This window comes from Natator depressus, chromosome 20 (assembly GCF_965152275.1).
Source record: "Natator depressus isolate rNatDep1 chromosome 20, rNatDep2.hap1, whole genome shotgun sequence".
NCBI lineage: Eukaryota > Metazoa > Chordata > Testudines > Cheloniidae > Natator > Natator depressus.
The window spans coordinates 3276672-3288983 of record NC_134253.1 but is presented as its reverse complement, the minus strand read 5'-3'; the positions used below and the strand labels follow the sequence as shown (position 1 = coordinate 3288983).

Genomic DNA, 12312 nt, shown 5'->3' with positions numbered 1-12312 from the left:
AGCCCCGCCCCTGCTCCCTCCCACTCCCCAGCCCCCCTCTGCTTCCCCTCCCCTGCTCCCTCCCACTCCCCAGCCCCTCCTGCTTCCCCTCCCCCTGCTCCCCCACTCCCCAGCCCCCCCTCTGCTTCCTCTCCCCTGTCCCTGCCACCCCACTCTCCAGCCCCCTCTGCTTCCCCTCCCCTGTTCCCTCCCACTCCCCAGCCCCCCCTGCTTCCCTTCCCCCTGCTCCCCCACTCCCCAACCCCCCTCTGCTTCCCCTCCCCTGTCCCTGCTCCCCCACTCCCCAGCTCCCCCTCTGCTTCCCCTTCCCCCCATTCCCCAGCCCCCCCCCGCTTCCCCTCCCCCTGCCCCGCCACTCCCCAGCCGCCCCCCCTTTGCCCCCCCTCCCCCCTCCTGCTCCCACCGCCCCTGACTCCCGATCCCCGGGAGCCCGATCCCCGCCCTGGCCAGCTGCGCCCGGGGAGGGATGGAGCCGCCGCCCCCAGTGACCCCCGGCCCGGGCCGCCCTTCCCCGGGCGGGGGGCGGAGGCAGCGGGACTGGGGAACCTGCCGCTGCCGCTGGCGGAGCGAGTCCGCCCCGGCAGCAGCATGGGAGGGACCCGGCCCGGGTTCGCCTTCGCCCGCCAGATCAGGAGGCATCCCGGAGTGAGTGAGCGGCCCCCGCTGCCCTGCCCCGGCCCCTGGCCTGGCCCCCCATCTGCCCCCCGCCTTCCCCTGCCCCCATCTGCCCCCTCCTGCCCCCATCTTCCCCCCTCCTTCCCCTGCACCCCTCTGCCCCCTCCTTCCCCCCCTCTGTCCCCCTCCTCCCCCTGCCCCCCTTTATCCCACCACCCCAGTTTGTTTCTATCCCCCTTCCACCCTCCATTCCCATTCTCCTCTGTCCCCCCTCAATGCTCCTTCTCATCCCCCCTGCCCCCTTCCCCCTTCCCTCCCTCCTATCCCCCCTGCCCCCTCTCCCTCCCCTCCCAACCCCCTCCCAGCCACCCCCCATCATCAGCCCCCCCCCATGATCTGCCCCCAGTTTCCTGCCTCCCTCTTACTTTCATTAAACTCCCCCTCGCACCCCCGCTTCCCCTGCCTCCCCCCAAGAGCGAGGGGCTGCCTCGTGGCTGGGGGCCCTGGTTTGCGGTCTGCCTTCCCCCGGGCATGTCTGCTGTCACCTCCCTACCCCACTGTATGCAATGGGGGGGGGCTGCTCTGTAAAAGAAATCAAGGCCCCAAACTTCGCAGATTCCACCCCAGCCGGAGCAGCGCTCCCTGCGTCCCCCCTCTCTGTCTGGTTCCCGCTCTGCCTGTTGGCCCCTAACCCTGGGGGTCTTTGCACTTCACCCCCACACACGGGAAATGGGGGGGCTGTCTGGCATCTCCCTCCCTGCCGTGGCTCCTTCTCTCTAGGGCGTGTGTGGCACCGAGAGACACCAGGGTCCCAGCTCCCCCCCGACCCCTTCCCCCTCGGTTGATCCTCTGCCACACCCCCCCCCCCGCCAAGCCCTCAAATTCGGAACCTTTCATCAGCCTGGCGGGGGGGGGGAGGGGGGTGGAATCCACCTCCCGTCCTTTCATGTCAAATCCATCAGCTCCCCGGCCATAAAAAATTCATGACGAGGATTTTGTTTACAAATAGGAATAAACCCTGATGAATGCGAGATGCTGGGAACCTGCCTCAAATCCCCCCCCCCAACAACAGGCCAAGGAAGGGGGCTGGAACTAGGGGGCCTGGGGTGTGGCTGCACCCCCCGGCTTGTTGTGCTTTCTATCGTACACAGGGTTTACAGGTTGGGTCAATGGCTCTCAGCCCCCTCCCCACTGTACACATTGTTCCCACACCCCGCCACAAAGGAAAGTGGGGGGCGGGGGTTGGCCCGGTGTTTTTCCATACGGCGAGTTTCCATGGTGTAAGCTAAGAATCCGTCTCTTTCCACGCAGATGCCAAGCTGCCAGGGAGCTGGCTTGCCTTTGTGGGTCTGGCCCTTTGCCTGGGTGATTCCAGGCGAGCAGCCGGCCCTGTGAGGACAGGGCTGGTGTGGGAAGGGTTAAGCCCAGTGGTTTGGTTTTCGGGAAGACTGGGCTACACATTCAAACAGTCACGTCCGCGCTCCGCTGGCCGGTGTTGGCTGGGCTCTGGGCCAGCGGAGGAGAGGCAGGTCCTGGGCAAAGATGTGATGCTGGGGAGGCTGGAAATAGTGAGGCATTGGGGTCCAGGGGTTAGAGCAGGAGCTAGCCACAGGACTCCCAGCTTTTAGTCCCAGCTGAAGGGGATGGGGATTAGTGGTTCAAGCAGAGAGGGGCTGGATGCCAGGACTCCTGGGTTCTATCCTTGGCTCTGGGAGGGGAGTGGGGTCCAGCGGTTAGAGCAGGAGAGGCTGGGAGTCAGGACTCCTGGGTTCTATGCCTTACTCCAGGACAGGAGTGGGGTCTAGTGATTACAGCAGCAGCCAGCGTCAGGATTCCTGGGTTCTATTCCCAGCGGAGGGAGGGGGGTTTCCTTTTTGGAGCAGAGAGGAGCTGGAAGCCAGGACGCCTGGGTTCTGTTCCTTCCTTCGGGTGGGAGTGTGGTCTAGGAGTTAGAGTGAGAGGGAGAACCACTAGGCCCTGTTCCCAGCTCTGGGCCGTGTTGGCCATGTGAGGATGAGCCAATCGGTTTCCCCATCCATAAAACCGGGCTGAAAATCTTCCCCCTGCGTAATTAGCTCCTGTAAAGAGCAGGGGGAACCTGCACTGGGGCTCGTGGGCAGCCGGGGATCGGAGTGGGTAACCTGCCTTGGCCCCGTTAGAAGCAGAGGTGCTTCCCGACACACCATCCGTTATCTGGGCCGAGCGCTCCTCGCCGGGCGGGCACATCAGTGCTGTCACCTTGCCCCGGCTTCTCCTGCTGCTGCCCGGCTGGCTTCCCGCGGTGCCCAACTGCCAGGCCTAGCCGCTGGGCGGTGATTAATGCCGACTCGACAGCAAATGCAAACGCAGCAAACTCGGGGCGCTGCTGGGGGGGTAGAAATGCGTGGAACAGGAGCCTGCTTTGCTGCCTGCCACACGGCCCCTAAAAGCAGCTGGACAAGCGCCCCCCAAGCCCCCGCCTGGGGATCACAGGCCCCTTAGTATTCAGTATTCTGCCCACCTGCCACACAGATCCCAGGGGGGTTAGGAGCCTAAATAGCTTTGCGTCTGGCACCCACATGACACCCAGCCCAGCGAACGCCTCTCCCGGTGGCCACCCGTGTCCCCCCCTCCCCACCGCCTCCTTTAACACCGGCCGTGGCCTGCGTTGCTTGGGAGGCCCAAAGGATGCAGCTCTAGATCCAAGGGGCTGATGGGAAGGTGGGATCCGACCCCTGGCCGCGAGGTCAGGCCCCCGAATCCTGCTTTGCATCTGCCTGTTGCTCCAGCTAGAAAAGCTGAGCAGGATTCCAGCAGCGCTCACAGGAACCGCTCTTTTCCTTAAAGCCCCAGCACCCGGATTCATGGGATGGCAGCCAGACCTCGGCTCGCGTCTCTTGTTTGATAACACAAACATTTCTAGCTCTTAGCGCAGGGCAGAGGCGTTTAAACCCGTGGCCTGTGAAGGCTCAAAAAAAAAAACCCCAACAAGAACCCAGAAAGCAACCAAACCTCCCCATTTATTATATTAAATCTCCTGCTTTTCAAGCCAATCTCACGATTTTCGGGGCCGGAGGGGGGACGGTGTTTTTGGAACTGTTGCGGCCGGCCACGCTGCCATTCATCCCCTCGCTCCCACTGACCCTCGCTCCAGCTCCCCCAGCGCCTCCGCCAGCCGCTCGATTCATTCCCCGGCTTTGAGAACCCAGAAGTGTCAGCAGCAGATGGCGCGACGAAGGCCTGTCCCCGAGTCTCAGTTCCCAGAGTCCGGCGTCATCAACCGGCTGCCAGCTTTGATTGGCACGCGGCGCAAAAGATCATTAGCGGCCGATGTCTCTGACCTCCAGGATCATAAGCCGCATCTGCTGGAAGTCTGATCTGCCAGCCGGCGCGAGGCGAGGGGGTGAGGGGCGTCGAAATTCAGCTGTCACGGTGGGGGAAAGGTGAGAGAAGATGATGGACGCACGGCGGCCCTGGGGCCGACAAGCTGGCAGTGAGCAGTGGTGTTTGGATCCACACAGCCGGGCCCTGAGGAACCAGCAGGGTCCAGGGGCATCGGGCTGCTCCTCAGGACGCCTGGGTTCTATTCCTGGCTCTGTCGTTTGGCCTCTTTTCTCACCCATCCCTCGTCTGTTTAGATTGTCAGCTTTTTGGGGCAAGGATTGACTTTGACTGTGGGCCCAGCACCTGGCACAACGGGGGTCCCCGGGGTGTAATAAATACTGGGTAATGTCTCAAGAGAAGGCCACTTGGCACTTTCAGAGCAGCCTTCGAGTCTGGCTCCCCAAATGAGCCCGGGGAGATGGGTCAGAATTATTTTACTGATGGGGAAACTGAGGTGTGAGGGGGTCAGTGACTTGCCACGGTCACACAGCCAGGCAGTGGCCGGACTGAGCGCCCAACCCAGGAGTCCGGGGTCCCCACGTTCCATTGGAGTCAGAGGGGCCAGATCCCCTGCTGGCGGTAATCGGTGTCGCAGCCCCAGCGGGGGTCTGCAGAGCAGGAGGCTCCCCGGGACAGGCGGGCGGAGCACGGGAGGGGGCTGGAGAAAGTGACCCTGGGGGGAGACACAAAAGTGGCCGGAATGGGGCGGGTGTCGGGGGCACTTTCGTTACATGCAGCCAGGAGCCAAACAAGCGAGTGGAACCTGGGGGGGGTCGCAGGTACTAAGACATTGAGGAGCCCCCCCCCCGCTCCGGATCCCATTGACCCAGCAAGGCAGCTGCCCCCAGTGCTGGGGGCAGGACACGGCCACACGGCACCTGCAGCTGCCTCGGCACCAGCAGCCCAGCCCCATGTGCCCACCTAGCCCCCCACCCCCTGTCCAGTCCCAGCCCCCCAGCCCAGTCCAGCCCCACACCCCCAGTCCAGCCACATCCAGCCACACACCCCAGCTCCTCCTCCAGCCTTTGTCCAGTTTCCCAGGCAGAAGGTGTCACCTGATCCCAACCCCCTCCTGGGCTCCAGTTCCAAAGAGCAGCCGCCCTCCTTTAGTCACCCCCTTATTTCCCATCCCCAGCTAGGATTGCTGCAGCACCCCCCAGGGAAACTGAGGCACGCTCCGTGTTAGCAGAAGACAGTAAACTAGTAAAACTCCCATGCAGCATTCCCAGGTTAATACTCCCGGCTCGTCACAAGCCCCACACCCCCGGTTCAAAATGGGCCGTGTGCTGCCCGAATCAGTCAGAGGCTGTAACCACCCAAGTCACTGAGCACCCTGCGGTTGTTCAGCTTCCTCTGACCCTGGGGCACTTTTGAAAATGTTCCTCGTTATGTTCTGTGCAGTGAGGGAGCTGGGCCGGCCCCATTATGTTACATGGTCTAATGCATTGTGTTAGGGAGATAGAGATTGGGGGTGTGCATGGGGGTAGATAGATCGATAGAGGGGGTGTATGGGGATAGATGTAGATAGATAGATCGGGTGAATGAGGATAGATACATAAATATAGATAGAAACATACATACATAGATAACAGATAGATAGAGGGGGTGTCTGGGGATAGATAGATTAGATAGAGGGGGTGGATGAGGATAGATACATAAATATAGATAGAAACATACATACATAGGTAACAGATAGATAGAGGGGGTGGATGGGGATAGATAGATTATAGATGGGATATATGGGGATGGATAAATAGATAGATGGGGGGGTCTGGAGATAGATTAGATAGAGGGGTAGATGAGGATAGATAGATAGAGGGGGTGGCTGGGGATAGACAGATTAGATGAGGTGTATGGGGATGGATGGATAGATGACAGATGATCGATCTGTCGGGGGATGTGTGGATGGCTAGATATGCAGGTGGACAGAGAGGTACGTATGGGGGTGGATGAACAGGTAGGTAGAAAGAAGGTTATTGTATGTGAGTGGCTGGATGGATAGCTCGGTAGACAGAGGAGTCGATAGAGAGATGTGTATCTGTGAGGCTGGCTGGGCTGCCGGAGGGCTGTGTCCGGGGCCTGGGGGGCGGAAGGATTGGGCGGCAGTGGGGTACGGCTGGGGGTGGCATGCGTAGGGAGGATGGCTGGGCCAACAGCACTAACGAGCGCCCCAGCGCAGCCCCCACTCCCTCCCCATCCCCTGCCGCTCCCAGCCCCACTACTGCAGACGGGGGGGAAGGGGGAGCGTGCGATTTCTCATTCCGAATCCAATTCCTCTCCAACACGAGACTATTTTTCTCCCCCCCTTTGAATCCAGTCACTCAAGCTGACAGCTACACTGTGTACGGGAGCCCGGGTACAGGATTGCTGCGCCGGTAAATCTCCCGGTGTGTCAGGCTCCCTTTCACTCTCCCGGCGGCCTGATAAATATTCATTTCATTGGGGCATTTTTCATCTCTTCTCTCTCCCTCTCTCCGCAGCTCATTCCCCTCATCAGCTTCATCGGCCTCGGTCTGGGCAGTGCCGCGCTCTACCTGCTCCGCCTGGCCCTCTGTAGCCCCGACGTGAGGTATGGGGGCGGGGCGGGGGGCTGGGGCCACGGAGCAGCGAGCTTGCTGGGGCAGTGTTTGTGCAGCCCCTGGCACCGGGGGGTTCGGCCCCTGGCTCCTCGGCGCTACTGCTATACACCTAGTAAATAACCCCAATGAGAGGCGCTGGCGTCTAGGGGGTAGTTCCTGGTGGGTTCTAGTCCCAGCTCTGTCACTTCCCAGCTCCGTGCCTCAGTTTCCCCTCCCGCCCCTCGTCTCTTTTCACTTGTCAGGGTGTTTCGGTGCCTCGTCGGGGCAGGGCTCAGCTCCCAGCCCAGCAGGGTCCTGCTCTCGGCCGGGGGCCTCTTGGTGCTGCCCTAACACAAATCAGGAAGGTGAGTCGCAAATGGCAGAGGGAAGCCCGGGCAGCGCACCCCCATTTGGTCTGATCGGCGGGGAGAGTCATGCACAGGGAGCTCCCCGGGCCATCTCTCGTGCCAAGCAGGATCAGGCCCCAGGCACAGAGCGGGCTGGGCACTCCGGTGTTAGGAGAGGGGAGGCCTAGTCACGCCCCCTCCCCCCACCCGTTGGTCTCCTCCCTCCCCCAGAGCTCCCCCCACAGCCTCCGTCAGGGCAGCAGGGAACCAGGGTGGGCGGAGGAGTGGAGCATACACTAGCAGGAGCCATCCCGGCTGCGTGTGAGAGAGATGGGTGTGTCTGGGGATAGATAGATAGAGGTATGGAGTTAGATAGAGGGGGTATATGGGGATGGATGGATCGATGTGTCTAGGATGGATGGTTGGATGGAGCAGGGGGGTAAATGAGTGTGTCTGGGATGGATGGATGGATGGATGGAGGGGTGTGTCTGAGACGGATGGATAGATTGGTAGATGGATGGGTGGATAGATGGTTGGATAGATTGGTAGATGGATGGATGGATGGACGGAGGGATAGATAGATAGATATTAAGGTCAGAAGGGACCATTACGATCATCTAGTCTGACCTCCCTGCACAACGCAGGCCACCGAATCTCACCCCCCCACTCCTGCGACAAACCTCTCACCTCTGTCTGAGCTATTGCAGTCCTCAAATCGTGGTTTAAAGACTTCAAGGAGCAGAGAATCCTCCAGCAAGTGACCCGTGCCCCATGCTATAGAGGAAAGCGAAAAAACTCCAGGGCCTCTTCCAATCTGCCCTGGAGGAAAATTCCTTCCCGATCCCAAATAATGGGTGGGTGGATGGACGGATGGGTAGATAGAGGGGTGTGTCTGAGACAGATGGATGGATGGATAGATTGATAGATGGATGGATGGGTGGGTGGATAGATTGGTAGATAGATAGATGGACGGAGGGATGGGTGGGTGGATGGGTAGATAGAGGGGTGTGTCTGAGACGGATGGATGGATGGATAGATTGGTAGATGGATGGATGGATGGGGGGATGGGTGGATGGATGGGTAGATAGAGGGGTGTGTCTGAGACGGATGGATAGATTGATGGATGGATAGATGGTAGATGGATGGATGGATAGATGGATGGACGGAGGATGGGTGGACAGAGGGATGGGTAGATAGAAGGGTGTGTCTCGGCTGGCTGGGTAGCTATGGATATGTATCTTGACAGATTCAGCGTTTCCCCTCTCTGGCTCTGGGCTGGGCCTGGGCCCCTCCCCTCGGCCCCGCTCTGCCAGGGCCCTCTGGAGATGTCTGACTCCATCATTGATTCAATTTGCCGCTGGCTGCCCGGCCCCTCAGCTCAGCAATTAGCAGTTCCAGGCCTGGTGCCTTTGATGGCGGGGGAGGCGGGGGAGACGGGGGCACAGCAGCCCCGGTGACATTAGCCAGGTCCCAGGGGCACCTGCCGAGGCCAGCGCTGGCTCCGTCCCTCCCCCGGGTGAGGAGCCAAGGAGCAGGAGGGGGCCGAGCTTGTCCTGGGGGAACGTCCCCGGAGCTCCCCCCTTCTCCCCAGCCGCTCGGCTCCCTGGGACGGCCCCGTGCCCCCCGCGTTCCCCGACCCCATTGCTGGTGACCTCACAGCAGGTTGCCAGGGGGGCCGCCGTGAGGTCACTCGTGGAAAGAGGCAGCAGGAGCCTCCGTGCTGCCATGGCCCGGAGACTGCGGCCCGGGGAGGGGACCACTGTGATCAGAACCTGGTGGGGGGAGAGGGGTGGAGGGAGGGGTGTGGATGGGGATGTGGGTAGATGGATGGCTAGGAGGGGATGGAGGGAGGGGCGTGACTGCAGGCAGGGGGCTGGCTAGGCAGAAGGATGGATGGAGGGACAATGTGTATGGGGATGGATGGAGGGATGGATAGAGGCGGGATGGAGGAAGGAATGGAGGGGGTGGATGGAGGGAGGGTTGTGTATAAGGATGGATGGAGGGATAGAGGGAGGGATGGAGGGGTGGAGGGAGGGTCGTGACTGCGGGCAGGGGGCTAGCTAGGCAGACGGACGGATGGAGGGACGATGTGTATGGGGATGGATGGAGGGGTGGAGGATGGATGGAGGGAGTGATGGGGGAGAGAGTGGGGGGTGGAGGAAGGGAGGGATGGAGGGAGGGTTGTGTATGAGGATGGAGGGAGGGGTGGAGGGGTGGAGGGAGGGGTGTGACTGCGGGCAGGAGGCTGGCTAGGCAGATGGATGGATGAAGGGACAATGCCTATGGGGATGGATGGAGGGAGAGATGGGGGGGTGGAGGAAGGGAGGGATGGAGGGAGGGTTGTGTATGAGGATGGAGGGAGGGGTGGAGGGGTGGAGGGAGGGGTGTGACTGCGGGCAGGGGGCTAGCTAGGCAGACGGACGGATGGAGGGGTGGAGGGATGGATGGAGGGAGCGATAGAGGGGGGGTGGAGGAAGGGAGGGATGGAAGGAGGGTTGTGTATGAGGATGGAGGGGAGGGTGGAGGGGTGGAGGGAGGAGTGTGACTGCGGCCAGGGGGCTGGCTAGGCAGACGGATGGCTGGAGGGACGATGCCTATGGGGATGGATGGAGGGATAGAGGAAGGGATGGACGGAGGGGTGGAGGGACGGGCGTGACTGCGGGCAGGGGGCTGGCTAGGCAGACGATGGCCGGCCGGAGGGACGGGGCAGTCAGTACAATGGTTGGAGCAGCAGCGTGGCCGTGGTGGCCAGCGAGCCCCTGGTCTGTGTATCCAGCCGCTGACCCAGTTTCGCGGCCCAGGCGGGGGGAGCCGGGCTCACAAACAAGCTGGCGGGGGAGCGAGGCTGCAGGGCCCGAGGCCAGCCCCAGGAGCTGGCAGCAAATCACGCCGCTGGGGAGCCGGATGGGCAGGGCCAGGAGCAATGGCAGCTCCCCTGCCCCCCCAACACAGGGGTCTGGGCAAAGGCCAGCCCCCCCGCTGCCCTATGTGACCCCCGCGCTGGGTCGCCAGCTGCCGTGGAGGATGGGGGGGATTTCACCCCGAGGTGGAACTCAGCTCAAACCCCCCAGCTGGGGGAGGCGCCGGTCCAGAGCCCGCATGTACTTTGGGGGAGCCGGTATTCCCGCCCCCCAGCGCAGCGCCCCTCCCCCAGCCCAGGAGGCAGATGTGGGGCCCTGCCCCCCATGTGCTGCTGCCATGCTCTGCAGAAGGGACCAGCCAGGGTCTGGCCAGGCCGGGGGTCGAATCGCCCTGGGCAGCAGCCGCGGGGAGCCCCAGCTAGTCAAGGCAGCTTGTGCGAAACGTCTAGGCCAGGGAAAGAGACGCCGGCCACCTGGGTTCCATTCCTGGCTCACTGAGTCACGCGGGGCCCCAGCTCAGTACCCACCCTGGGGGCAGGTTTTGCTAAGGGCTCAGTTCCTTGGGCCGTCGAGCCCTCGGACAGCCTGGCCTTGGTGCTCTGTGACTCAGTTTCCTCTGGCTGCCTAGGGCCTGTCCATTGGGAGCTCTCTGGGGCAGGGCCCGGCTCTGACTGTGGGTCTGTGCAGCGCCCGGCGCAAGTGTCCGGCTGCTACCGTAATGCACCTAGCAATGTCAATGTACCCTCCAATCTGCTGATCTCTGCCCCCCATGCAAGGACAGGGGGCGTCAGCCGCCCGTGGGGTCCCGTCCCCAGCCGTCCGTCAGCCAGGCAGACGCTCACTCGGGCCCCCTGGCAGCTGCCTCCCGGAGAGTCATTTCCCTGCCACTTACATGGAAGGTTGCAGATTATTTCCCCAGGGCGCGTCACCGGTAAACAGCCATTAGGCCCCGTTAAACTCAGCCAGCAGCTGCCCCGCTCCTCCTTGCCCCCCCGCCTCCTCCCGCCCCACATCCTGGCTCCCCACGGCTCTCGCAAACACCCTCACGGGGTCACTGGCCTCAGCCAGCTCCAAGCCAATTGCGAGCAGCTCTGGGCCAGAGCCTCGGCTAGTGTGAACAGCCAGCATGCCACTGATGGCCGGGAACGTCTGCCGATCCCACCGTCAAACCCTCCTTGGTTGCAGGGTAACTCGGCCAGGGGGGCGCCGAGCCCCCGGCCAGCTGCACTGCCCCGAATTGCCTCAGTGCCTCGGGTTGGGTTTGTCCAGCCTAGGCCTGCGGCCTCCCTTCCTCCAGCTGTTCTCACCAGCTCACCCACTTTGCACTGGTGTGAGGGGTGGGGGGTTGGCCCACAGGTTGCACCCGATGTTTTTTATGGCCAAGGGTCCCGGTACCGAGCGCCACTGGGGAGGGGGCCTGGCCCCTGCGGGGGCCACCGGGGTGGGGACTATACCCGCCTCTGTGCCACGCCGGCCCCCCTGGCCCACCCCTGCCTGGCGCCTCCCCACCAACCCCACTCTTGGTTCCTTGCAGCTGGGACAGGAAGAACAACCCAGAGCCATGGAATAAACTGAGTCCAAACGACCAGTACAAGGTGAGCGCGGGCAGGGGGCTTGGGAGGGTCCCTGAGCGGGGCTGGCTCAGGGCGGTGGGGCTTGGAATATGGGGCCTTTCCTCTCGAGGGGGCGCCAGCTCCCAGACGGGCTCGGGGGGCAGGGCGTGGGGCACGGGGCCTTTCCCCTCTTGATCACTCAGGCGCCAGGTTGGTCATGCCCCTGAGGTGGGTGCAGTTTGAGGGTCCCTGTGAAATGAGTTACGGGGTGAGGGGTTCTCTCAGCCCAGGCCCCGTGACCCAGCACTGGTGATGTGGGGGGGGGGAGGGAACATGGAGTCCTCAGGCTGGGGGCTGGGACTGGGGGGGGGGCACCTAGGGGCCAGCACCTCAATTCCTCACCCCCGGCTTCCTCTCCCTCCGCAGTTCCTGGCGGTTTCCACCGACTACAAGAGCTTGAAGAAGGATCGGCCCGACTTCTGAGGCCCCCCCATGGCAGGTCCGGGCGCCCCCCGCTGGGCCCAGCTGCCCCCCACCCCGGTGTCCCCTGCTTCCCGCTCGGGGCCCCGGTAGCTCCGGTGAGGCGCCTGTGTCGATGCTCAACCCCGCGCCCTGATGCCCCGGCGATGGGCACCGCCCCAGCACTGCAATAAAACCCCACGTGCCACGCAATGTGCGACCGACTTTTCCTGCCCGAGTAGCCCCCACGGTCAGCGTTTTCCAGCCGTCTCGGAAATTCCCTGACCCCCCCCGACCCCCATGTGCTGCGTTTCCTGTCTCCCACACTGTGGGGGGGGGCGGGGCGCCCCACGGCACAGCACAGAGGTGGCCCGATGTCCCTGTTCTCATGGTCCAGGCCAGAGCCGGGCCGGGGGGGAGCTCCAGATGGGGGGCGGGATTCAGCGTGAGAGAGTGTGTGTGTGGTCTACCCAGGGGCACCTCCAGGATGGTGGGGCCTGGATATGAGGCTGTGGGGGGAGGCAGCATGCGACCCCCCCCCAACCCCTGCCAATGA

The 12312-nt window shown here is 62.8% G+C and overlaps 1 protein-coding gene across 1 annotated transcript; it reads left to right on the top strand.

The window, feature by feature from the left end:
• Window positions 1-533: 533 nt before the first annotated feature.
• On the top strand, window positions 534-11962 carry NDUFA4L2 (NDUFA4 mitochondrial complex associated like 2). The gene is made up of 4 exons (XM_074935152.1): window positions 534-645; window positions 6459-6547; window positions 11279-11339; window positions 11724-11962. Exons 1-4 carry the CDS (start codon window positions 589-591, stop codon window positions 11778-11780), a joined length of 264 nt encoding a protein of 87 aa, XP_074791253.1. The 5' UTR covers window positions 534-588; the 3' UTR covers window positions 11781-11962.
• Window positions 11963-12312: the final 350 nt, after the last annotated feature.

Coding starts and splice junctions, on each gene's coding strand:
- NDUFA4L2 (XM_074935152.1), top strand. CDS start 589: ATGGGAGGGACCCGGCCCGGGTTCGCCTTCGCCCGCCAGATCAGGAGG. Junction 6,548..11,278: donor CTCTGTAGCCCCGACGTGAG/GTATGGGGGCGG, acceptor GGTTCCTTGCAG/CTGGGACAGGAAGAACAACC. Junction 11,340..11,723: donor GTCCAAACGACCAGTACAAG/GTGAGCGCGGGC, acceptor CTCCCTCCGCAG/TTCCTGGCGGTTTCCACCGA.